This window comes from Suncus etruscus, chromosome 15, assembly GCF_024139225.1.
Source record: "Suncus etruscus isolate mSunEtr1 chromosome 15, mSunEtr1.pri.cur, whole genome shotgun sequence".
Lineage (NCBI taxonomy): Eukaryota > Metazoa > Chordata > Mammalia > Eulipotyphla > Soricidae > Suncus > Suncus etruscus.
In genome coordinates, this window is record NC_064862.1 from 80444561 (window position 1) to 80471493 (window position 26933).

The following is a 26933-nucleotide window of genomic DNA, read 5'->3' on the forward strand; positions in this document are numbered from 1 at the left end:
AGCTACTCTGGGGCTATGCTGGCGCCTTATATAAAGTCTTATATAAAGCCTTATATAAAGTTATAAAGTCACCTGCCAGAGCGTTCAGGGCTCAGATGATCTTGTGCTCAGTAGTGTTTGCAGAGAACCCCTCTTTTCCCTTAGTTTTTGTTTGTTTTGGCCATACATGATGGTGTTCATGAGTTACTCTGGTAGTGCTGGGGTGGGGGACCATGTGATGCAAGGATTAATTCAGGGTGCTCATTAAGCAAAGCCACACTTCAGTCCTTGGAGCTCACTCTCCAGTCCATGGAACCCCCTGCCCCTCCTTTATTGGAGGAAGTCACACCCAGTGGTGCTCAGGGGTTACTCCTAGCTTTGTGCTCCTGACTTCTGGCAGGGTCCTGAGGGTCATACATGGTGATTCCAGGGATCCAAACCAGGATGGTTGTGTGTAAGGCCAGCGCCCTTCACCCTGTGTATGACTCCAGTCTCCTCTTTCTTCCTTCCATTTCCTCTTCATGTTGCTGATGTGTTGATCTCATACATGTCTCCACATGGGGTCACACATTTCCAGCAGGGGTGTCATGTGTCATGTGCTGGGGTCCGGAGCTCACATGGTCAGGGAGAGGCTCCCCAAGGTCTGTGCTTGCACACATGCTTGAAGGGGTCAGTCCTGGGGGGCTGGCCTCACTTCATGTTTGTTGTGCCCAAATCCCATAGAGGCTGACTCATACCTGGCTGGGCTGAGATGAGAAAAATGTTTGGGACACAGCGGGTGGGGGTGTCAGAGAGAGCAGAGCCCCCAGGATCTTGCACCCATCTTTGGGACACCAGGGATTCAGACGGATGCTCTCATGAACATATGTGTGACGCTGGGGATTCGAACTCACAATCACAAGCTTGCAAGGTAGAGTGTGACTCCTCTGAGCCCCAAGATCCTAGTTCTTAGTGCACCTAGGAACCCAGGAACCAAGTAGTTCCTTTATGCTGCTCACGTGACCCGGGTACTCTGGTTCAGGGGCACATTCAGCTGTGAAAGCACCCTCAGTCAGGGTGGGGCAGATCCTGCGTGCTGTCATTCCAGTGGGCATGAAGACAGCTGCAGGGATCCAACTCAGGGCTTCACATTGATTAGGTGGGGGCCTGGGCGAAGACTGTTCCCCAATAAGGTCTTACAACTGGGTTCACGGGAAGAACATAGCTTGTGGGGGAGTGGTTGGATGTAGGTGAGACCCCCTCCCTGCAAAAGGGGTGCCAATAAAACCAAGAACCACTGCCTCAGCTTCACGCATTTGGCTGAGAGCTGACACCACCACCTAAACCCCCCCCCCCCAAAAAAAAAGCAGAAATAACCCCAATTCTGAGTCTCCACAGCTCAGAGGAAAAGATGGGGTGCCAGCAGACTCCTGAGCCTGGGAGTGAGTGAGTGAGTGGTGGTGGTAGAACTGGACCCCCGCTGCAAGCCCACCTTTGCAGAGAGCTCCAGGTTCCCGAGGCTGGACAAGACCCGCACCCAGACTTTCCCTGGAGGGGACCCCTTTGGGGATCTGGGGCTGCGGCTCCACCTGAGCAGATCGGACATAGAAAAGGGGGTTCCCGGAGAGCGGGGGGGGGGGCGTGCATCTGAGCCAGAGAAGGAAGGCTCCGTGGCCACTGATGTACGTGCTTGCAGCTTGCATCGCCCCCACTCCACCCAGGCCCTTGGGGTTCGCGGCGCGGTCGGGGAGTCATTTCCGCCGGCGGAGGCGCGTGTCCCCGCAGCCAATGGGAAGGCCCCGCTGCGGGTTGGGGTGCAGCGCTGGCCCCACCCACCCACCCCGCTCACAAAAGCCGCGGAGCCGGGCGCGATCCCGCGTCCCGGGGAGGGAGGAGGCGGGCGGGTCCCCGAGCGCGCGGCCGGTGGAGGGTGGAGGGTGGAGGGTGGAGGGTGGAGGTCCCCCCGCACTGAACCACCGCAGCGGGCCCCGAGCCCTCCCGGCCGCCCGGGGTGACCTTGCAGGAGGCGCCCGCGCGGAGGCCCCACGCGCGTCCCCCGAGCCAGGCCCGCAGCTCCGCGCGCTCCGGGCCCGGGGATGCGCCGCTCCGGGCGCGCGTGACCACCGCAGGCCGCGGACGCCAGTGAGTCTCCGCCACCGCCCCCCAGGTGAGCCCCGCGCGGCTGGACGCAGCCCCCCAAGGACCCACGCACCCCCCGATCTCCTCCCGTCCTGCCCACTCTCCAGGAACCGCATCTCGAGCATACCCGGGCCGACCACGCCCGCCTCTGCGCTCACCCCGGGCCGGAGAACGGGGTGCTGGCTATATAGCGGGTCCCCACCCAGACTCCTTCAGCTAGGAGCAAGTGTCTGGACCCAAGGGCCGGAGTGCAAGGCCCAGAGCAACCCGTAGCATCCCGAACCCCACTAGGGGCCCGCACTGGTAGGGGCCTCTCTGGATTGCTTGGGGGTTGTCTTTTCGCTGGGGGTTCAGGGCACCCCATTTCGGGGATAAGAAAAACGCACAGGCAGAGCTGCGCACAGACAGTGTGGGGAGGAGTTGTGGGCGGTGACGGCACCCCAGTTCTCCCCCATCCCAATCGGTACCCCTCCAGGGAGCCGCGCCCCTCGCCTCCGCCCTGCTCTCAGGGCCTATCATGAATGAATGACGACAGGGGGATGGTGAGGACGGGGAAGACGAGGGAATGAGGATGGGGTCCTGTTGAGGAGAGAGAATCCCTCCATGGGGAAGGTTCTTGAGCTTCTTCCTGAGCTGGCAGGTCCCTGTGTTTGTCTGGCCAGAAACTCTGCCTTAGAGACACCCAGCCTGGCTCTCAGGTCCCAATGCAGACTCACCACTCTCTGGGCTGCAGTGGACCTCCGCTCAGCCCTGCAGGGTACAGAGATAGACTCACCCCCTTCTGCCCTGCTGAGGACAGAGATGGACCCTCTCGCCTCAGCCCTGCAGGGTTCAGAGACAGACCCACCCCGTTCAGCCCTGCAGGGGACAGAGATGGACCCTCCTCACTCTGCCCTGCAGTGGGCAGACTGACCCTCCTCCTCAGCCCTGCAGAGATCACTCCTGGCAGGTGCAGGAAACTATGGGGTGCCAGGATCAAACCTTGTCTGTCACCTGCAAGACAAGTAGCCCCTGCTGCGCAGTTTGTCCTGCCCAGATGGAAACTTAAGGGGCTCACACATATCATTCAGTCACTCACACTTTAGCAGAAATGGCAATGGGAGGCCCAAGGAGGGCAGCAGGCTGGGCTGTGGGGAGGCATAGGGAGGCTGGAGGTGGGTCCCCCCTCACCTGGTCATCCCCTGTTCCTCTGAAAGGGACCCATGGACAGTTGAGGGGCTGTATGTGGGTGTCTTGAGTGGACCCTCACCACTGCTCCTCGGGTGACTTCCGGTCTGTGACACCCCTCCAGGTCCCATCCCCGGGCCTTGGGCACCTCCTTCCAGCTGCCATGGGGACCACCGAGGCGACGCTCCGCATGGAGAATGTGGAGGTGAAGGACGAGTGGCAGGACGAAGGTCTCCCCAGGTATGCCCAGGGCTCCTTTGTCCAGCACATAGGGAGGGTCATTGTTTCCTGCCTTGCCTGTCCTCCTGAAGGACCCCAGGGCCCTATTATGGCCAAGAAATGTGTTTCAGGAGTTTTCTTAAAAATAATTAATTCTTTATTATATTCAAAACAGCACAATAAAAACCTTGAGTTTTTGTTTTGTTTTGTTTTTGGTTTTTGGGCCATACCTGGCGGGGGTCAGAGGTTACTTCTGGCTCTGCACTTAGAAATCACTCCTGATATACTCGGGGATACCAGGAATCGAAACAGTCGGCTGAGTGCAAGGCAAACTACTGTTGTGCGATCATTCCGGCCCTCCTTCAGGAGTTTCTTGAATCAAAACTACAGCCGGGTGGGTGGACTGGTGTAGGGTTCAGGGCATTTCTAGGGTGCTGTGCCAGGGAACCAGCACAGGACATACCTGGGGGTGCTCAGGGTTGCTCACCATATGATGTTTACTTCTGGTCCTGCTGGATCTCCATCCAGCAGAGCTGGAGTGGTGTTCCCTGCACTGTCTGTGTCTGTTTTAGGGAGCTCAGGGCTGACTCCTCCCTCAGTGCACAGCGACCACTTCTGACAGGGCTTGGGGGACTGTGTGGGCTGCTGGATGGAACCTGGGCGGCAGCATGCACATTAAATGCCCCCCACGCCCTCCTGTGACTCCAGCCCTGTTCCCTGTGCACTCTGGCCTTTCTGTTGTCCTTTGGGCCTTGGAGAAGCTCTGAAGGCCTTAGGGGCAGAGCCCACCTTTCTAGGAATAAGCTCAGCTTGGTGTGGAAACAAAACCAGGGGCTTTCGGTGCATGCATGGCTTGGTTGGTTTCTGAGTTTGGGGGTCACACTGGACTGTGTTTGAGGCCTGCACTCTCTCTGTCCCCCCTGCTAGTTCTAATAGGGAGCAAATGGTCACCAAAAGAAAGTGGACTTGGGAGCTGGATATTGGGGGGGCTGAGCCTCTCAGGGCCCCACTTTCCTCCCAAGGCCATTTATGTTCCTCCAATAGTCCTTTTGTTTGTTCATGTTTGGGTCACACATGGTGGTGCTCAGGGCCGACTCCTGGCTTTGAGCTTAGGAATCATTCCTTGGTGGGGCTCTGGGGACCATATAGGATGCCGGGGATCAAACCCTGGCTCTCTGAGTGCAAGGTTTCTGTATACAGTCCCTGTTGTACTATTGCCAGCCCCTTCCAAACAGTCTTGCACAGAATTGCAGGAGGAGCCCAGGTAGTATGCAGAATCTACCAGGACACTCGTGTCTCTAAGCCAGGGGCTGGTTCTCTCATGGCCCCTCTGGGCAGTGCTCTCACCCTATTTGAACCTATCCCCCTCCATGTCCTGCGGAGACAAAGAAGGGGCTAGAGCAGCTGCGCGTGTGAGTTCCTCGCAGCTGCAGAGGGGGCTGGGTATGGGGCTGGGGGTCCCGGCCCCTCCTTTTCTGCAGCACAGGCTTCTTTCTCCCTGGCACGCGCTGGGGAAGCCAGCCCTGCCGAGCTAGCCAGCAAGAGAGGGTCTGTCCCTCTGTCCTGAGAATTGATGCTACTGGATGAGGGTGCAGCTGCATCTCAATAGACCCGCCTGTCTCTGCCACCGCGCTCTGTTCTCTCTCTGTTTCGTCTCTGTGTCTTGGGGGGCGTTGCCAGGGTGCCAACCCTGCGCCCACGGCTCCCGCCTGCTGCTGCTGCTGATTCCGGAGTGTTGTCTTTGCTTCCTGCTCTACGTAGGCTCTGGCACGCTGCCACCTTGTCTCCATTCATTCTGTGCTAGGCAGGGGCTGGGGGGCTCTTACACCCAGGCTCTCTACACATCCTGTGCCCCAGTACCTCCCTGCACATGGTGACAGGCGTTGCTGTTTGTTTTGCCAGGATGCCAGGATGGTGCTTAGGATTGCCCTTGGTCCTGTGGCTCAGAAATCAAGGCCTGATAGGGCTCCAGGACCTTGTGGGGTGCTGGGGAATCAAACCACAAAGCCAATGTCCTCCCTGCTGTCCTATCCCTCAGGCCACCAGCCAGTTGACAGCATTTTACTTCCTCTGTTGTATCATTTACTCTCTCCCCTACTCTCTCTCTCTCTCTCTCCTCTCCTAGTACATATAAACTCAATCCCTGTTTGCCTGTTTTTAATTGGTTTTGGGCCACACCCAGTGGCACTTAGGAGTTACTTCTGGCTCTGCATTCAGGAATTCCTCCTGACAAGCTCGGGGGACCATATGGAATGCCAGGGATTGAACCCAGGTTGGCTGCATGGAAGGCAAATGCTCTGCCCATTGCGCTATCCTTCTGGCCCCCTTTTAAATATCTTAAATTTTTTGATGTTTGGGGGCTAGAGTGATAGTACAGTGGGGAAGACACTTGCATGAGGCTGACCCAGGTTTAATCCCTGGAGCCACCCTCTGAGCCCTTCCAGAAATGATCCCTAAGAGCAGAACTAGAAGTAAACCGAGTATTACAAAGCATAGCTGCCTCCCACCCCATTTATGACTTTTGGGTTGCAGCGAGCAGGGTTTGGGCGGCTTGAACCTGGGGCGCCCCCTGGTGCTCAGTAGCCTGAATCACCTCCTGAGCACCTGTTTGCAGTCCAGGTTTCTGCGGGGCGACACGGGTCCCTCCCCAGGTTGACGCGGGCTGAGATTAGCAGGATGTGAGGGCGCCCTGGAAGCCTGCCCAGGCCTCAGCTGCCACCTCTGCATCTCCCCATCCTAATTTTCTGAGGTTAAGCCTATCCCCAAAGTTCTCCCTGCTGCCAGGCTAAAGGCTGGGGTGCATAGTGGGTGTCCATGACCCCATTTCTGTCTTTCTCTCTGGGCTCTCTCCATCTCCTTCTTCTCCCACATTGTCACTGTATTCAGTAATTTTTTAGTTTTGGGCCGCATCTGGTAAATTCTGGGAGTTCCTTGTCTTGGTGCTTGGGGGGTCAATGTGGGTAGTGCTAGGGAGTGTGAGGGTTTAACTCTGCAATACTGTGAGGTCTGGGGGTTTTACTCTGCAGTGCCAGGGATTCTAAGGGTTAAATAATGCAGTGCTGGGGGAACATGGGGGTTAAACCTTGCAGTGTTGTGAGGTATAAGGGTTAAATTGTGCAGTGCTGGGAGGGGCTGGGGGTTAAGCCATTTAGTGCTGAGTGGGAGTTTGGGGTTAAAGCGTTCAGTGCTGGGACAAGTCTAGGGGTCTAAATCCTCTATTGCTGGGGGGGGAGTTCTGCACCCCTAGCCCCTCAGATTCTTCTCAGCTCTCTCTTCCTCTTTCTAATTCATTGATATTTCAGTTGGGGGGGTTATACGAGGATACTGGGGGTTGTTCTAGGCTCAATGCCACACCAGAGTTGTTTCTGGCAGTGCAGGGGGATTCTGTGAGGCCAGGATGGAGATTGGGGCACCCACAGACAATGTCGGAGCTCCAGCCCTTGGAACCATCTCACTGGCCTCTCCCATTAGCCCCCAGATTTATGAGATCAGATCTACTCACATCTCTGCCTCCTAAACTCCATGGTATGAAGCCCCCCCTCAGAGCTGGGGAAATTTGGCCTTTGTAGACGAATTTCCAATGGTTAAGGAGGGACTCAGTTTTCTAAGGGCCTTTGGGGACAGAGCCAGTGGGGGTGGTGGGCACTGTCTATGGTCCTGACTTCATCTTAGACCTAGAGGTGCATCAAAGGTGTGACAGTGCGGGACAGTGACTGGCCCTGATGAATGAGTGGAAGCATGGGTGAGGTCCAGAAATTTACAGGTAGCCCCAAATCCTCCTCTCAAAAGTTAGTCCTTCCACCATGGCTCAGGGACACATCGCTGCAGCCCCACCCCCGCCTCTCCACACAGTCCTGCAGATGTGGAACCATCCTCAACAGCTGCAAAAGAGTCCATTCATTGCTTCTTTTCTTTTCTTTCTTTGCTGCGCCCTTAAGCTTCATCAGTACGCAGTGAATTCCCAGACTTCCGGGCACACGCAAATAGCACCTCCATTTTTTTTGCATGTGTTTCTGCTTCATCTGTTTTGTAATGCTTCCGGACAGGACTGAGAGAATACACTCCTGCTTAAATGAAAATTTCCATTATAGGCCGGAATGATGATAGCACAGTGGGTTGGGATGCTTGCCTTGCACATGGACCACCAGGTTCGATCCCCAATATCCCATAAGGTCCACCAAGCCCTGCCAGGAATGATTCCTGAGCACAGAGCCAGGAGTAAGCCCTTAGTGCTACCAGATGTGGCCCATAAAGCAAAAGAAATTTTTGAGTGATTTAAAAAATTTTCCTGGCATTTTTTTTGGGGGTGGAGAAGAGGCATACCTGATGATGCCAAGGGTCTAATTCTTCTTCTTCTTCTTCTTCTTCTTCTTCTTCTTCTTCTTCTTCTTCTTCTTCTTCTTCTTCTTCTTCTTCTTCTTCTTCTCCTCCTCCTCCTCCTCCTCCTCCCCTCCTCTTCCTCCTCCTCTTCTTCTTCTCCTCCTCTCCTCCTCCTCCTCTTCTTCTTCTTCTCCTCCTCCCCTCCTCCTCCTCCTCCTCCTCCTCCTCTTCTTCTTCTTCTTCTTCTTCTTCTTCTTCTTCTTCTTCTCCTCCCCTCCTCCTCCTCCTCCTCCTCTTCTTCTTCTTCTTCTTCTTCTTCTTCTTCTTCTTCTTCTTCTTCTTCTTCTTCTTCTTCTTCTTCTTCTTCTTCTTCTTCTTCTTCTGGTGGCAACACCCTCATCTGGTGGTGCTCATGGTTTATTCTTGGCTCTGTGCTCAGAGCCCCTGGTGTTTTAATTCTTTCTCTGTGCACAGGAGACCTGTGGAGCTGGGGCAGGCATTTCTTCTACCCTAAAAAATGTTTGTTTTGTTTTCTTGTTTGGGGGCCACACTCACCTACCTAGTCTCTGTACTCAGGGATCACTCCTGGTGATGCTCAGGGAACCCTCTGGGGTGCTGGAGATCGAATTGGAATTGGCCACTTGCAAGGCAAGTGCTCTTCCTGCTGCACTATCTAGTTCTCCAAAGACTTTTTGTTTTTGGTTTTTGGGCCACACCCAGTGATGCTCAGGGGTTACTCCTGGCTATGCACTCAGAAATAGCTCCTGGCTTGGAGGACCATAGAGGATGCCAGGGGATCGAACCGCAGTTCATCCTAGTTTAGTGTGTGCAAGGCAAACACCCTACTGCTTGTGTCACCACTGCAGCCCCTCCCCAAAGACCTTTTTTTTTTTGTTTTTGGATGTCACCCGTCATCGCTCAGGGGTTACCCCTTGCTCTACACTCAGAAATCACTCCTGGCAGGCTTAGGGGACCAAATGGGATGCCGGGATTTGAACCACCGACTTTCTGCATGCAAGGCAAATGTCTTACCTCCATGCTACCTCTCCAGCCCCACCCCAAGACATTTTTATTAGAGGGTTCCAGCCCTCAGTATTTGGGTGCTCCCAGTTTAATATTGTGGGCCATTTCTGGTGGTGCTGTTACCAATCTGAGGTCCTGCCCTAGCATCTACCTGAGCCTCCCAGAGCTCTCTCTGCAGCCCTTGAACAAGAATGACTCAGGGATGCTTCTGACTTTAAACAACTGTTTGACTTAAGCACTATCTATCTGCATTTCAAGAACTTCCTGCAGAAAATAAACCTTTTTCAGGCAGGGCTGGAGTGAAAGCACAGCTGACCTTGCACATAACTAACTTGGGCTCAATCCCCAGCACCCTATAGGGTCCCCCGATCACTGCCAGAAGTGATTCCTGAGTGCAGAGCTAGGAGTCAACCCTGAGCACTGCTGGGTGTGTGGCCCAAACCATTCCCCCCAATTTACTTTGAACATCTCTCTATCCAGTCTCTGTTGGTTTCTTTTCTTTCTCGGCTGCTGGCCTTTGACTTTGTTCCCTCATCCCATAATAAATGAGGGTGCTTTCTGAACCCCCTTCGTACAAAATGCTGGAACTGGGATTCTCTGTGCTCAGGGATCACCCCAAGCAGGCTAGGGGGACTCTATGGGACACCTGGGATCGAACCTGGGTTGGAAAATCGAGTGCCCTCCTTGCTGTCCTTTTGTCCATACCCCCTCTCCTGTATTATCTCATTTCTTTGTATTTTCACTTGCTCTGTTTGTCTTTTTTTTTTTTTTTTTTTTTTTTTTTTTTTTTTTTTTTTTTTTTTTTTGGTTTTTGGGCCACACCCGGTGACGCTCAGGGGTTACTCCTGGCTATGCGCTCAGAAGTCGCTCCTGGCTTGGGGGACCATATGGGACGCCGGGGGATCGAACCGCGGTCCGTCTCCTAGGCTAGCGCAGGTAAGGCAGGCACCTTACCTCCAGCGCCACCGCCCGGCCCCTTTTTTTTTTTTTTTTTTTTTGAGTGGGTGATCACATCCTGTAGTACTCAGGGATGAGTACTGTTACAGTACTGTGGCACCACATATGGTTCCCTGAACCCCATTCAGGAGTGATCCCTAAGTGCAAAGTCACCATGAGCAGTGCCTGGTGTGACCCAGCTTCCCTCCCAATTAGTTGTGTGTGTGTGTGCGCGCGCGCGCGCGCGAGCATGTATGCACCTGTGGTACCTAAAATAGAATCTAGCCTCTCATGCTGCAAGAGCTGTGTCCTGAGCCCGCCCTCACCCTGGGAATGACCTTGTTCATTTAATTAAATTGTTTTTGTCCTGAGGCCTTTGAGCAGTGCTGAGGGAACCCCAAGAACAGAAGCAGTCAGCGGTTCTCACACCAGAGGGCACTGTTGGGGGGTGGAGGCCCTGATGGGGTACGTGTACTCTTTTTTTTTTTTTGGTTTTTGGGCCACACCCGGTGGTGCTCAGGGGTTACTCCTGGCTGTCTGCTCAGAAATAGCTCCTGGCAGGCACGGGGGACCATATGGGACACCGGGATTTGAACCAACCACCTTAGGTCCTGGATCAGCTGCTTGCAAGGCAAACACCGCTGTGCTATATCTCCGGGCCCGGGGTACGTGTACTCCTGCCTGCTGAACTGTCTCTCCACCAAATGTCTTCATCTTGCAGTCAGGGGAGGAGCTCAACCTTCTTCCAGGACCGCTGGGGTCCCTGGTTTAGGCTGAGGTGGAAGTTGGCAGCAAGTTTCCTGTCTTAGACATGAGCCCCCAGACAACTCAGCTGTGGGTGCAGGGATGAGTGATGGCAGCTCCAGAAGAGGGACAGGGCCCAATTTGGATAAAGGGGAGCACTCCTGCAAAACCTCAAACTTTTGGGGATTTTTGGACCACATCCAGCAGTGCTCAAAATTCACTTATGGGGGACTGGAGAGATAGCATGGAGGTAGGGCATTTGCCTTGCATGCAGAAGGACAGTGGTTCAAATCCCGGCATTCCATATGGTTGCCTGAGCCTGCCTGGAGCGATTTCTGAGCATAGAGCCTGGAGTAACCCTTGAGAGCTTCCAGGTGTGTCTCAAAAAACCAAAAAAAAAAAAAAATCACTTCTGGAAATCTTGGGGGATCATATGGGATGGCGGGGGTCTAATCCCAGGTTGGCCGTGTGCAAGGCAAGTGCTATCCCTGCTCTGCTGTTGCTCCTGCCTCCCACCTCTGACTTTCTTCACTCCAGACGAGGGAGGAAGAGACCCCATTTTGGGAAATGACTTGTGGAAAGTGGTCTCTGTTTAGAAACAGCTGCTTTGCTGGGTCCAAATCATTCCCCTCTCTCCTCCCTTCCCCTGACACCTATTTCCTGTTTGTTCCCACACATGAGAGCCCTCTGAGAGGGCTCAGGTGTCTGGTTCTCTCTGAGGGTCCTGGGTTTCTGCTCATCCACATGGGATATTTATGGCCCACGGGCACCCAGATGGGGGTGTGTGCGTCCAGTGTTGTAGCATCATTTCCTCCACCAGAGCCAACTTCCCTCCACTTGTGTTCCCAGGTTCCCTTACACTCCCAGGCACTTTTTTTGGGTGAGGGTGGGGGCCACACCTGGTGATGCTCCAGGTTTACTCTGAGTTTGGTGCACAGGAGTAACTCCTGGCAGTGCTCAGGGGACCCTTTGGGATGCTGGGGATCGAATCTGAATAGCTACACGCAAGGCAAGTGCCTTTTCACTGTGTTATCTTTCTATCCCCATCACAGGAATTTTTTTGGGGTGAGCCACACCCGGCATTTCCAATGATTCATTCCTGACAGGCTCAGGGGACTATTTATGGTGCCAGACATTGAACCTGGGTCTGCCCCTTATGAGAGAAAAGCGCCCTTCCTGCTATGCTATTCCTGCAACCTTGTGATCATTGTCTCAGGTCACAACCCGTTCCCTGTTTGGTACCTTGCTCGGACCCTGGGTTAGCCTGGCTGCATTTCCCAGTGATTCATGGGAGTGAGTTCTGTTGCTGAGCCCATGAGGAAGGGGGTGTGGCCCCCTCTCTGATATCAAACAGCCACCTCAATTCCTCTGGGGTTCAGCTTTCACCTTCCCAAAAATAAAGAGGAGGAAGGATTAAAGTTTATGGAACCAGAAGGGAGGCTTAGGCCATGATATCGGTGATTTTTCTCTTTTCCTCTTTTATTTATTTATTTATTTATTTATTTATTTATTTATTTATTTATTTATTTTTGACCACACCTAGTGATACTCAGGGTGGTTTTTTTTTTGGGGGGGGCACACCCAGCAGTGCACAGCGGTTACTCCTGGCTCTGCACTCAGAAATCACCCCTGGCATGCTCAGGGTACCTTGCTCTGTGCTCAGGTATCACTCCAGGTAGGCTTAGAGGACCCTATGTGGTGCTGGGGATCGAACCCAGGTCTGTAATTTGCAAGGCAGGTGCCCTCCCCATTTTCTGATCCCATGTGATTGTGAGTTTCTGCATTACAAACAGGAACTGGCTCAAAGATTCCCTGGAGCTAATGAGGTTTTGTGGTTATTTTCTCTGAACCCCTCTTGCTTCCGGCTGAATTCGGGGCTCCTGATGGCTGGTGTCTGCGCCTGGCTGGACCCATAGGCCCCTCCCAGAAGATGCAGAGGTGGATTCGCTTGGTGGCCCAGGAGAAGATGTGGCCTGTAAGTTTCCAAGGTTTTGGGAGGACTATCGGGGAGTCAGGCACTGCCTAGGACCACAGGACAGTGAGGCCTTGAGGCTGTGTGGCCTGAGTCACTTGCTCAACTTCTCTGTTCCTCTCATGCATCATCTGCTCAGTGCAGGGGGCTGTAGTGGGGTGTGGAGGGGCTCAGTTAGGGTGTATGTATGAGGACACTGTGTGCAGGAAGGCAGCTCTGCGGGAAGCTCCCCGTGACACAGATCAACCCAGACAAACAAAAATGGAATCCATTCACTTACTTATGGATGAACAACCATTTTTTGGGGTTTTCAGGGAATACCTGATGGTACTCAGGGGCTGCATCCTAGCTCAGTTGTTGGGGGTTCCTCTTGGCAGTGGTGATATCCCTAGCATTTAGAGCTGGGGGCAAGGTCTGGGATTCTTTCTGGTTTCGGGGTATTCCTACAACCTTTACTATACTCCTCCCTGGGAGCCCCTCCTAGGAAACTCTGGTGTAGGAGGCAGAACATAGCACAGCTCCACAAGGGCGGTCCAGGGCCTGGGTAAGTGAGGAGCTCAGTGCTGAATATACAAATATGTATTATTTTAGGGGGACACACCCAGCTGTGTTCAGGGGTTATTTCTGGCTCTGTGCTTCGGCATTACTCCTGGCACTGCTCGGGGATGCTGGAGATGGAACTCAAGTCAGCCTGGTGCAAGGCAAATGCACTGCTGCACTGTTGTTCTGGCCCCTTGGTGCTAGATTGAAGGCTCTAAACCGTATGGTCCATGGACAGAACCATGGATTAGAGCATGGTTTATGGACTGGACTGTGGACTGAACTGTGGTCTCTGGGCTGAACCGTGGTCCATGAACTCAAAAATGGCCTATTGACTGAATTGTGGGCCATGGTCTATGATCTGTGGACGGAACCATGGTCTGTGGACTGTGAATTGAACTGTGAACAGTGGAACATAGTCTGTGAACTGGACCATGGACCATGGATCATGGTCTGTGGACTGACTGGACTGTGGACTGGACTGTGGACCGGACTGTGGACCATGGATAGTTGCACCTTGGGGAGGTATCCGGGTAGGGACCTCAGGTGCTTTTTATGTTTTCCTCTTTCCCTGCAGCACCCCCTAACACACTGAACTTCAGTGGAGCTCACCGCAAACGCAAGACGCTGGTGGCCCCCGAAATTAACATCTCCCTGGACCAGAGCGAGGGGTCTCTCTTGTCTGATGACTTCCTGGACACCCCCGATGACCTGGACATCAATGTGGACGACATCGAGACCCCAGATGAGACGGACTCACTTGAGTTTCTGGGGAATGGCCATGACCTGGAGTGGGAAGGTGGGAGCTTCTCCTGCCTTGCTAGCCCTCTTGACTCGCCAGCCTCGCCAGCAGTCCCCTCCACCCTCTATTCTCTGAGGACCTTGTCAGAGCCCACCCACAAGGCTCTATCTGACTTCTGAGAGTCTGTGATGGAGCGGTATCTGTGCTCTGTGTGGCTAAACATCATCTCCAGAATGCACAGACCACCCAGAATCCCCCACTCCTGAAACATCACTTCCATTTTCCTTGTGAAATGGTGGGGGTGCTCATTTACATCTGTTTTTTATTTCTTTTTGGGAGGACCACATCCAGTGGTGCTCAGGGCTGACTCCTGGTTCTGCATCCTGGCGATGCTCAGGGGATCCTATGAGATGCCAAGGATCGAACCTGGGTTGATCGCATGCAAAGCAAACACTATTCCCTCTGGACTATTGTTCCGGCCTCCACATCTGATTCTTTTTTTTTTGGGGGGGGGGCGGGGGAGGATGTCATAGCTGGGAGTGTTCAGTGCTGCTCCAGGCGCTGTCTGGTGTTGGGGACCCAGGGGTGTGGCGTGTCCAGCACTGAGGTCTGAGCAGGCTCAATGTCGGGGTGAGGGTTACAGCTTTCCAGACTGATTAGCCTGGAAGAGGGGCCCTGACCCAACAAATGGAATTTACCAGTTGCCTCTCCTCCCCTGGGCGCCATTCATTAGGGCAGTATAGGGACCTACTTTGCTGGGCCCAGCACCCACTGCAGTGATGCAAGCACTTGTGGGAGGCCACCTGGACCCAGGTCTTCCTGCCCCCTCCCCCCTCTTTCCAGATGACACCCCCGTGGCTGCTGCCAAGAACATGCCAGGGGACAGCGCAGATCTATTTGGGGACGGTGCGGCTGAGGATGGAAGCGCTGCCAATGGGCGGCTGTGGCGGACAGTCATCATTGGGGAGCAGGAACATAGGATCGACCTGCACATGATCCGGCCCTACATGCGGGTGGTGACCCATGGTGGTGAGGACCCAGGGCCCATTAAACCCAGAGTCTTCTCTTTGCGTGGGGGAAGGTCTCTGATGGGTGGGCATGGGAGGAATGTGTGCTGCAGCAGGCACTCAAGGTGTTGCAGAGGGTGGCTGGCACCCCCCCCCCAATGGCAGAGAGATGTTGGGGGTGTGGACCGCCGAACTGAGCTGCTCCCAGTCAGATCTAGTGCTGGTCACAGACAGTCCAGTGTGAAGGGCATTGGCCTTGCACTTGGCAGAGCTGGGTTCCATCCTGGCATCCTATGTGGTCCCCAGAACTGCCAGAAGTGACCCCTGAGCACAGAGCTAGGAGTAAGTGCTGAACACTGCCAACCATGTGACCCTATCTCCATAAAAGGAGGTACTGCCTTAGGGACTCAGAGTGTGGGGCTCAGATGAGGCTTCACCTCTCTGCTATCCTCTCTGTCCACAGGGTACTACGGGGAAGGCCTCAATGCCATCATCGTCTTTGCTGCCTGCTTCCTCCCGGACAGCAGCTCGCCTGACTACCACTATGTGATGGAGAATCTATTTCTGTGAGTGCCCCGCCTCCTGTCACAGGGCTGGCCCCGCCTCCAGTCCAGGCCCCGCCTCCCATCACAGGACTTACTTCACAGGGCTGGCCCGGCCTTCTTCCCTGCTTCCTGTTCCATTTTGGCCCCCTCTTTGCCTCCCCCATCCAGTCCTGGCTTGGGTGGTGGGAGTTGTGTCCTGGTGCCTGAGTACATGATGGCAGTGGAAATGGGGTCTCTGTGTGTTCACAAACACCTCTGTGGGGTCTGTGTTTGCCTATCACATGTACAATTGTTTACACACATGCTCACGCACACCTGGGAGCCTGTATGTATTCACCCATGCTCTCCATGGCCTCCCCCTACGAACCCTGGGGCTGCTGCGGGTCTCAGATGGCCCAGTACAGTCAAGGCAGATTTCGGACAAAGTGGGGGGACCAGGTAGATAGGGAGACTTCCGGGTTTGGGCAGTGGGGTTACCAAAACTGGACTGCACTGGGGGTCAAACTCGAGACCTCATGTTTGCAAGGCGAGCACTAGAGGCATGAGCCCTGTGATTTCGGTGACACTGACCTGGAGCAGCCATGAGAAAATGTAGTTGGGAAAACTATACTGGAAACAGTGGGGGCAGGTCCATTTTCCTACTGAGAGGTAAAGTCACTTCCCCAGGCACACAGCCCTAGGTTAGGGATCCAGGCAGGCATTCAGAGGGGCTCAGTGAAGGCTCAGTGTGGCTGATATGCTCACGAGTGGAAGTTTCCCATCTGGCATGACCCTGTCCAGCAAAGGACAGGGAAGGTGGTCGGTTTTCTGTGACACTATCTCTGTCTGGGCTGACAGAGAAAGAGCTTGTTTTCCTGCAAATTGTAAGGGCAGAGGTAGCAGGAGGATCCTCAATCTGACCTGTGCTGGGAGTCACATGTGTTGGCATCTGTTCCCAGCTGTCTTAGGCAGGAAATGTCCTCCACAGCCCTGAGCAAACATGCCTCAGGACTCACGGAGCCTGGACAGATTCCATAACAGCTTCCTAAGCTCCGCTGCCTTGGCAAGTCTGCAAAGCTGGCCTGGCACCCCTGAGCATCATCTCAGAGCCAAGGATCATCCCCAGATCTGAGCATCACTCCATACCCCAGAACATGTGTGTTCTGCATGGCTGGGACAGGGATATGGAGTCCAAAGACACAGATGCTGTGCTCTGGAGTGCAGGGCTCTCAACCCTGCACCCCTGTTCTGTCCCAGGTACGTCATCAGCAGCCTGGAGCTTCTTGTGGCTGAGGACTACATGATCGTATACCTGAATGGGGCCACACCACGCCGCAGGATGCCGGGCCTAGGCTGGCTAAAGAAGTGCTACCAGATGATTGACAGGAGGTGTGGGGTGGGGTGGATGCACTGATGGTCTGGGGGAGGGGGCAAGATGAGGATCCCTGTCCCCAGACTCTGTGTTGGGGTGATTTCCAGTTCAAGATGAAGGTACCCTGGCCCACTTTCTGCCAAAGAATCCACCACACTGCCCTGTTTCTGGAGGCTGTGGTGGCCTGCCACTTCCTGGCTGATGGACATGGGTGAAGTACCCCTGAGGAACCCCCACGGCATCCTGCAGGAGTGGCTACATGGACACAGCTGCAGTGAAAAGTGGGCACAGATATGGCACATGGAGTTGGCATGTGCATGGCCCTGGGTTTGAGCCCTAGCTTTGCACCCTGCGCCATGCTGCTGAGTGCACCCCATGGTTTCTCAATCTCACCTGTGCCCCACCCACAGCACCCACAAGAGAATTCAGGAGCAAATGGAAGAGAGAACTGGGAGATGTTAGTTCAGTCTCCCCAAACTAGGCAGGAGTGGGCAAGGGTCTGCTGTCCCTCCTGGAGAGAGGAGACAGGAGTGTGACTGTGTGTGTCTGTGTGAATGTATATATGTGTGTGAGTGTATGTGTGCGTATGTGAGATTCTCAGGCTTCAGGATCCCTCACATATGCATGCACTCTGAGTCATGTACACACACGTAACCAAATTGTCAAACTGCATGTCACGTATGGGTTAAAGCCATAGCACAGCAGGGAGAACATTTGCCTTGCACACAGCCAACCTGGGTTTAATCTCCAGCATTCCATAGGGTCCCCTGAGCCCACCAGGAGTGATCTCAGAGTGCAGAGCCAGGACTCAGCCATGAGTACCACTGGGTATAGCCCAAAATTGAAACAGTGAAGTCCTCAAATGCATGTGGTCTGAAGTGCTCCTTCATCACCATGTCAGTGACACCAGCTGGTTCACGGGGTCCCAGACTACCCCTTTCCAGAAACTACTCTTCTCCAGACCTGTCCAGGAGACATCAGCCCCCTAATCTTGTATCTGCAGAGATTTCTCTGAGGTCCTACAAGGGTCCCCCAGGATATGCTCTTGTGTTTGGACTGGCCTTCCTCCTCCCAGATCCCCAAAGAACTCCTCACTCCTCACTACTTTGCTGTCTTTGCCTTGGGTTTTTGCCCCACTCTGCCCACTTGGGGTCTTTGGGATAGGAAAGGGGTCTTGAATTACCTATACTCTGGACACTCTATGGACAGATGGGATCCCAGCACCCGCCCCCACACTTTGCCCGGCTGCCCCTGAACCCCAACTCTGCCTCTCTGCTTCCTTGCAGGTTGCGGAAAAACCTCAAGTCCTTGATCATCGTACACCCGTCCTGGTTCATCCGCACCGTGCTGGCAGTGTCCCGGCCCTTCATCAGGTGTGCCATGTCCCCTGGGCCTCCCACTCAGTGCTTGGGGTTCCTGCACTCCTCTCGGGCTGCTGGTTTCATGTGAGGGTCTGAGCGCACTGCATTTTCTGGGTCTCTCAGTGCAGTAGATTATCTGGGATACCCCACCCCACAGTACTTTAGTCACCCCTGGTACCTATTTTCTTTGTTTTTCTTTTTGGGTCACACCCAAAGGTGCTCAGGTCTTACTCCTGGTTCTGCACTCAGTGATCAGTTCTGGCAGGAACTGGGGGACCCTGTGGATGCAGAGGTCAAACTCAGGTCAACTTCCTGCAAGGGCAAGTGCCCTTCCTGCTATACCATCACTCCAGCCCCAGGATTTTATTTTTGCCTGATTACAGGCTAACATGACTCTGAGGTATTAGGGTGACTTTTAACAAAATATTTAATTAATTTTTAATTATAATTTATTTAAACTCTTGTTTCAAAAATGTTCATAATTGAGTTTCAGTCATTAAATGTACACTCCCCTTCATCAGTGTAACTTTTTCCTGCCACCAATGTTCCCCATTTCTCTCCTCCCCGACCCCCTGCTTGTCTTTGGGACAGGTATTCTATTTCTCTCTCTCACTATCATTGTCACAGTAGTTGTTAGTATAGTTATATCCCACAGATACGTGAGACTATTCTATGTATATCGCTCTCCCTCTGACTTATTTCACTCAGCATGATGGTCTTCATGTCCATCCACGTGTAGGCAAATTTCATGACTTCAATTTTCCTAACAGCTGTGTAGTAGGGTCCTCGTTTTGCAAGTGATCCCCCTGCCCTGTCATTCTGTCACTGCATCACAGTGACAGAGGCCGAGGTGGGATGAGTGAGTGAGGCAGGACACCAAGGTTGCTGTTCCTGGAACGGGGCCAGGCTGCCCAGCTGCTCCCCCACCAGGCAGGCATCTCAGACAAGCCCTTCTGTTTATCCAGCGTCAAGTTCATCAACAAGATTCAGTACGTACACAGCTTGGAAGACCTCGAGCGGCTGATCCCCATGGAACATGTCCAGATCCCCGACTGTGTGCTACAGTGAGTGGCTGGGCTGGGGTGTGCGCCCACCTCTGCCCCTAGCTCTCTCTCAAGCTACCAGCTACGTGGGCCAGCAGACAGAGCAGCGCAGTTCAGTGCAAGGTTCAAAGCACTATCGGCCTTTAACTTGTGTGTATCAATGAAGTTTTATTGGCACACAGCCACATCCACTCATTAACACACCACTTAGGACTGCTTTCTGTTAGTGACTAGTTGTGATCCAGGCTAACACGTGAGGCCCAAAATATCCCAAACTGTGGGCCACTGATAGAGGGACAGGCATCCCCTGTGCAAATTCTAGGAACTTTTTATTTTATTTATTTATTTATTTATTTATTTATTTATTTATTTATTTATTTATTTATTTTTGTTTTTGGGCCACACTCAGGGGTTACTCCTGGCTATGTGCTCAGAAATCGTTCCTGGCTTGGGGGACCATATGGGACTCCGGGGGATTAAACCACAGTCCGTCCTAGGTTAGCCCTGTGCAAAGCAAATGCCCTACTGCTTGCGACACCTCTCTGGCCCCAACTTCTAGGAACTTTTAAGGACAGTTCAGTGCAGGTGATGAATTTGCCCCAAGCCTCAGGCTGAGTCATATCTCCACCAAACTCTGGAAGAGGTCAGCGAGGGCAGTGCCCTGTAGGGTGTGGTGTGGTGGAGTAGAGGGGAGACTAATCAATTACATACCCCTGGGTCATTTTCTCAAATGGCGTCCCTTTCTGCAGCCGTGAAGCCAGTTTCTTCAGTCCCGGTGGGTGCCCCGGGCAGCAACCTAGCAGTCTGGGAAGCTGCTCCTTACTCACCTCACCCATTCATTCTCTTGCAGGTTTGACCAGGAGCGACTCAGAGCCAGGAGGGAGAGGTGAGTGCAGCAGCGCTACCCCATCCATCCAATGTGTCCCCCAGTGGCCATAGAGCCCTCAGCCACAAGGGGGCGCCCAGAGTCTTAAGCTCTGCAGGGTCTTTGTTCACCCCTTACCCCAGTTCTGCTCTGCAGTCAGACCCAGGCCCCTGCGGGTTCTTCTTGAGAAAGGGGAGAGGGGTGATCTTCCGAAATACAGAGACTATGGATAGCCTCCATGTAGGATGCGGTGGGAACCAGGCATTGTTTGCACCCTCTGTGGAGGAAATGCTCCCTTGCCAATGTCTATTTTTTTTTTTTGGGTGCAGGAGACTAGATGGTCACCTGAGCCTTATTATATATATATATATTTTTTTTTTTGGGTCACATCTAGCGGCGCTCAGGAGTTACTCCTGGCTCTATGCTCAGAAATTGCTCCTGGCAGGTTTGGGGGACTATATGGGATGCCGGGATTCAAACTACCATTCATTCTGGGTCTGCTGTGTTTAAGGCAAACACCTTACCGCTGTGCTATCTCTCTGGCCCCAAGATGAGGATTTTTAATGACATCTTGGAGTCCAAGAGTGTCAGAGAGGGCAGGACACCTGCCCAAGTTACATAGCAAATCCAGAAAGAATTGGGACTCTCGTGGGAGAACATGTGTCCCTGCTACATTCTCTGCCAGCCTTGGTGAACATGGAATCAGAGCCTGGGTCCAGAAGGTTCTCCACATGGCAAAGAAGGTTTCCCATTTCCCTCTTTCCTTCCTCATTCCTTCTTTGCTTTCTCTTCTCTGTCTTTCGTTTGGTTTTGGGCCACACCTGGCAATGCTCAGGGCTGAGTTCTGGCTCTGTGCTCAGGAATCACTCCTGACAAGTGTCCAGGGGACCTTAAGGGATGCCCGGGATCAAATCTGGGTCAGCCATGGGCAAGGCCAGTGCCCTCCCTGTTATCCTATCACTTCGGCTTTTTCTCTCCTTCCTTCCACCTTTCCTTTCTCTGTTCACTTTCTCCTGTGTTTATGTCTTTCCGGCTGTGTCTCCCTGTGTCTCCATCCCCATCTGTGTCTCTGGCTCTGTCATGCTTGCTTCTGGCTTTCAGCCCAGGGACACAGAAGGACACAGCCCATCATAGCTAGCCAGAGGGCAGGGCACCAAACCCCCAACCTTAAACCCCCCCAAAATCAGAAATGCTTCTGCCCACTGGAGGAATTTGCATTTATTGGAAATTGAGCCAAGGGAATCAGTCATACTTTTTGATCTTATCCAGGCTCAGACATCCTTCAAGTGTCCCCCCAATAACCCCCAGACCCCAGATTCTCTTCATTCTACCTTGAAAGGGGCTGAGTTGTGCTGAGGGCAAGACCTCAGGTTTTTGCTACCTTTTATGTTTTTTTGGTTTTTGGTTTACATCTGGTGGTGGTGCTCAGGGATTACTCTTGGCTGTGCACTCAGGGATCACCCCTGGTAGTGCTCAGGGGACCCTATAAGGTGCCAAAAATGAAACTTGACTGGACCTCATCCAAGGTCAGCATCCTCTCTACTGTGCCAGCACTCTCCTGCTGTTTCTTCATCCTCAACTGCCTTCTTGTCCACAGTGTACGACCACAGCCAGACTTTGGCCTGCCCAGGTGTGAAGAAGAGGAGCCAGAGTCAGCGGTGGTGGCAGCAGAAGACCACAATGGGTAAGCCCTTACTGTAAAAGTCCACCAATGGCAGAGCCAGAGTGATTGCATAGCAGGGAGAGAGTTTTCCTTGCACACGGCCGACCTGGTTTTGATTCCCAACATCCCAAATGGTCCTCTGAGCTTGCCAGGAGTGATTTCTGAGCGAAGAGCCGGGAATAACCCCTGAGTGCCACCGGATGTGGCAAAAACCCGGAAAACTCAAAACAAACAAACAAACAAACAAACCCAAGTCCATCAATGGCAGAGAGCAGGGTAGGATAGGGTTGTGCTTGGTGACAGAGCAGGGACCTGGTTCAGGCACCATCCCTTGCATGACATAGCCTCTGAGTATCACCAGGTTTGGCCCCAATGACCCCTATAAAATGAAAGGAAGGAGAATGTGGTGATCTGAGGATAGTACCATGGGCCAGGGGTCAACTCACTCCTGTCAAACAGCAGCAAGCACAAGACTGAGAAAGGTGCAGAGGCTAGGGATCGAACCTGGGACATCAGGCCCACGAGGCCCACATTCTACTACGGAGCCATGCCTCACCCTCCATTTGAGGAAAGATCACTCACCTAGCATCTGTACTTTCCTGTACCAGATTGAGAACCAGGAGCAAAAGTTTTAGATGTATTGATAGATATCTTTCCATGCCTATACAGAGTTGTTTGCTTTGGGGACCCTGTGGAATACTAAGGATTAAACCCGGGTCAGCCATGTGCAAGGCCAGAGCCCTCCAAATTGTGCTAGCTCTGGCTTCCATTTCTAACATTTTCAGTATTGGTGGAAGCAGGGGGAGGAAACTGTGTTGAATGATTTCTTTCTTTCTTTTTTTTTTTTTTGTCACACCTGGCAGTGCTCAGGGATTACTCCTGGTTCTACACTCAGAAATTGCTCCTGGCAGGCTGGGGGGGCCATATGGGATGCCAGGATTCAAACCACTGTCCTTCTGCATGCAAAGCAAAATGTGTTGAGTGATTCTTAAAGTGACCTGTTAGAATCAGAGCAAGAGCACAGTGGCCTTGTATGTGGCCAATCTGGGTTCAATCCCTGGCATCCCATGTGGAATCAGAAACAACATCAAGAGAGATTCCTGGGGCTGGAGCAATAGCACAGTGGTAAGCTGTTTGCCTTGCATATGGCCAATCTGACAGACCCAGGTTCAATTCTCAGCTTCCCATATGATCTTCTGAGCCTGCCAGGAGTGATTTCTTAGTGCAGAGCCAGGAGTGACCCCCGAGTGCTGCTGGATGTGGCTCCCCACCCCCAAAGGAGAGATTCCTGAGCTTAGAGGCAGGAGTAATCCCTGAGCATTGCTAGGTGTGACTCCAGACCAACCAAACCAAAGTGACTGTATGTCCCTTGTGTTACCTTCCTATGTTCAGTGCTGGGAAAGACAGATGGAGAGATTTAAGAGACCTCTTTATATCCACCTTCTTTTTGTTAAAATAGACAATGGATGTGAAATGCATGTAAGGTGCATTGTGGAAGTCTTTCCTGGAGCGCTGTGTGCTTACCAGGGATCACTTGGCCACCATATTTCTTTGGCTTCAGAACCTTCTTTCTCCCCAGAACTTCAGAAACAGTCACATTGGCTTACTTCCTCTTGCTCTTATTTTCTTAGGTGCATATGTACATTAATGGGCTCCAGATGTGTGTCCTGGCAGCTAGAGCAGCCCGGCTCCACAACATACTGGTCCAGCTCTCTCCCAGGTCCTGGGTGCCACATTCTGATGTGCAAGGGATGTGTTCCAACATGACTGGGTCCTGGCAGGAAGGTTCTGGCTGGTGTCCTTTATGGAGTCCCAGGGTAGGGTAGAGCTCCTGGTGAGCTCCCAGCCAGTTTCCTGGTTACCCCTAGATCATATTGATTCCTTCATTCTCTTCCAGGTCAGTCCCGGCTTCAGAAGAGGCAGAAACGAGGTGGGTTTGTTAAGCAGATCAGGTGTGGTGGGCCTCAATTCTCAGGTCTGAGCTGCCCCGATGGTTCCTAGATGGTCTAGGGGGTCTCAGGCATCAAAACTGGCAGTGGGACCTTCTGCCTGGCCTCAGGGGTCTCTTGAGAGCTGAGCCACATATAGCTCCAAACATGGACCCTCCACCTCCACCCAGGCCCCATATACCCAGCAGTGAGGGTTATCCCTGAGTCCCTGCCATGTTCTGAATGGGGAAAATGCCGCCCCCCCAACACTGCTCTCTGTTGCAGGGTTTAGCAAGGGCACTGGGGGAAGGAATGGAGGTGGATGGGAATGAACAGTCTGGTTAAATGGCCAGTCTGGAGCCTGAGGATACCCGGAGGGAGTCCCAGATGCTCCTTTTCCATCACTGTTGTCACTACAGAACAATGGCATATGCAGTGTTCCCACACAGGATGCCCACCTGGTCTTCATGTGATATTATTTGCCAGGGCATTCTTCACATGGGCACATGATAGGGCTGATCATCACCTCCTGCATCTCCAGGATTATCACACACCACGGTGCTGTTCTGTGGGTCAACAACCGCCCTTCATACCATTATTGTAGACCCATAGACCTTGTACTGTGACCCAGGGTTCCAGAAATCAGACATGTACCATGCAGGTCACCCCAAAGGGTCAGAGGGGACTCTTGGAAAGATGCAAGGTTCATGCCCCAGTATGGATGTTACATGCCTGCACTCTAGCCTTGTGACCTAGGAAGCTTCAGGCTTGATAAAGGACCTTGAAAAATGGCCATCAGGAGCTATAGGGCAATAGGGCAGTGGGGAGAGCTTTTGCCCAGCACACACCAGACTGGGATTCTGACAATGGCATCTCATAGGATCCCCCAAGCCCTACAAGAAGTAATATCTGAGCACGCAGTCAGGAGTAACTTCTGAGCATTGCTGGGTGTAGCTTTCAAACAAGAAAGGTCTTTAACTAGTATACCCCTTCACCAGATACTAAACTCAGTCCAGCTGTCTGCACAGTTCTGAAATGACCATCTCGACTTGTGCCTTCTGTAGATAGATGAGTTGACACTCACAGAGGCAAAGTACAAGGAAATCATTCATCTGGATGAAAAGCTCAGATAAAGCAAAGAGCAGAACAGAGGAGCCCCAAGAGAAAGATTAAATACACATATGCAGTACTAGTAAAGATATACCAGGAGGTGGTGTGTGTGTGTGTGTGTGTGTGTGTGTGTGTGTGTGTGTGTGATTGAAGGGTGGAGAGGGAAAGTGGAGGATGAGCGGGTGTAAAGAAGGATGGGTGGATGAATGGATGAATCAATGGATGGATGGATAATGATGATAAAGGATGGATGGTAATGTTGGATAGAAGGATGGATAATGATTATGGGTAGAACAATGGATAGGTATATAGATGGAACCATGGGTGTTGATCAAGAGAGAGATAGATGCATGATGTTAGAAGGATGGATGGTGATGGATGGACAATGTACAGTTGGAAAATTGAATTTCCCGTTCAGTTGGTTGAGACCACAAGCTATCAAGCTTGCTTTGCTGGAATACCAAGGGACATAACCTTTAGACCCCCTCAGGTAATGGGGAGGCAGGTGCTGAAGTGAGGGACTCTTCTAAGTATTGAGGGCTTCGCAGAGTCAAGCTAGATGATTCTTTCAGACCACACACATGCATGGAATAGCATTTCCCACTTAAAAACCATCTAAATAATGTGTCCTGTGTTTTTTTCCCTCTCCAGCATGTCCTAAGGTAACCTGAGACAGGAAAACATGAAAGAAGAATTCAGACACCAAGAAACCTCCGAGATGCCCCGCAATCCCAGATCTCACCCCTGCCTCATCCCTGTTAGAGGGTCCCGTCTCCTCCATCCACCTCTGAAACCCATCAGTCTTTCTAGTCATTTGCAAATGAAAACAGCTGAACTACAGCATTCCAGAAAGGGGCCGGCCCCCAGCCCTCAGTCCTTCTGAGATGGTGGCAAAAAAGAGCAAGAGCAAAGTGGTGCCCTTTGACAGGGTGCCCCTGTCACTGGAGACCCTGCCTGGCTCCTGCCCCCTCCCCCCCTCCGAGATCTGAGATTCTCCACCCCACTGCACAAAGCCCTGGTCTGTCACTCTTCTCTCCCCTCTGTAGATGCCTGCTCACTCTCTGGCAGGCTCTGGGTTTGTTTGTTTGTTTGTTGTGCCTTTGCCCCCAGCAGGGTGTCCTGGGCATCTAGCCAGGATGCCCCCCATGGCGCCACCATCTCTCCTAACCCCTCTCAGAGTGTCGGGTCCACAGCACAATTGTCGTGTGCTGCCTGTCAGTCTTGTTGGCAGCTGTGAAACCAGCCTCCACCCTCATTCTAGATCATTCTTTGGGCACATACCGGCCAGGCAGTCAGAGTCAAACCTCTGTCTGTCTTCTCCCACTTACCCCAGCCCACCCCCAACACCTCCTCTTCCCCCCACAGTGAGCTTGAGAAACTGACTCTGAAACAGACTTTTCCTGGACATTCTGTAGAGGTGTGGGGGCCTGTACCACTGAGTGGATGGTCATTGGGACTGAGAGCCCCCCGTGCTGCAGGCACAGGAGGCGGGTTCCCCTTTGAGGGAAGAGATGCTTTCCCAGCGAGGGTTCAGACACTGGCCAGCTGGGAGCGAGTTGCCTGTTGCTGGAGGCATGTAAAGTCCATTCCTGAATATGTTGCTCCAGATCTAAGGGAAAGTCTAGCAGACTCTTCAGGTCCTTGGTGAGTGTCCCCAGCCTGGAGTTGTAGAGACTGAGGTTCTGGGCCTCAGTGTATGTTCTTGGGCTGGGCAGGGAACAGGTACCTGGCAACCCAGTATGGACAAGAAGGTGCAGAAGCAGCTACAAAGACCCTTCCTGGTGCCAGTACAACCACCTGGTGGCTGTGTCTTCTGGTGACCGCTAGGAAGCCTTGTACAGGGAGGTCTGGGGGGCTGATCTATTGCATCTCTGCCCTGTTTTCTAAATGTTAGCTTAGGGCCAGCATTTTCGGAGCAACATGGCCTGGTGGGTTGGCCTGTTCTGGCTGCACCTCCAAAGCCCTTTTCATTCCTGGTCCACTCACCATGTGCTGTTGCAGACTACCCCTCCCCATGGCCCTGAATGCAAAGATTCCTGAGTGGCTACAATCTTGGGTGACAGAGGCAGGCCTGAGAGGCGAGCTTGCTGGCTGCACACGGAATCTAACATGGACCCTGGGTTCCCACGGCCCAACCTCCTCCGCTCTGAACCAGCAAAGACAGTGGAGCCAGGGTGCCCACCTCATTTCCCACAGCTCTGCTGTAATCAATGGACTTGTGGACATCCTGATGCCCATCTGCAGGGTGTGGAGCAGCAGCTTGGTCTCCTGGGCACTGGCCCAGCTCCGAAGCCTTCTGG

At 52.9% G+C, this 26933-nt stretch overlaps 1 protein-coding gene across 1 annotated transcript; it reads left to right on the plus strand.

Moving 5' to 3' along the window:
* Positions 1-1863: 1863 nt before the first annotated feature.
* Positions 1864-26370, plus strand: ATCAY (ATCAY kinesin light chain interacting caytaxin). Its single transcript, XM_049788659.1, has 13 exons — positions 1864-2125; positions 3389-3504; positions 12423-12481; positions 13596-13817; positions 14604-14789; positions 15231-15333; positions 16549-16680; positions 17950-18036; positions 18990-19088; positions 19918-19953; positions 21530-21616; positions 23493-23525; positions 25285-26370. Exons 2-13 carry the CDS (start codon positions 3428-3430, stop codon positions 25292-25294), a joined length of 1131 nt encoding a protein of 376 aa, XP_049644616.1. The 5' UTR covers positions 1864-2125; positions 3389-3427; the 3' UTR covers positions 25295-26370.
* Positions 26371-26933: the final 563 nt, after the last annotated feature.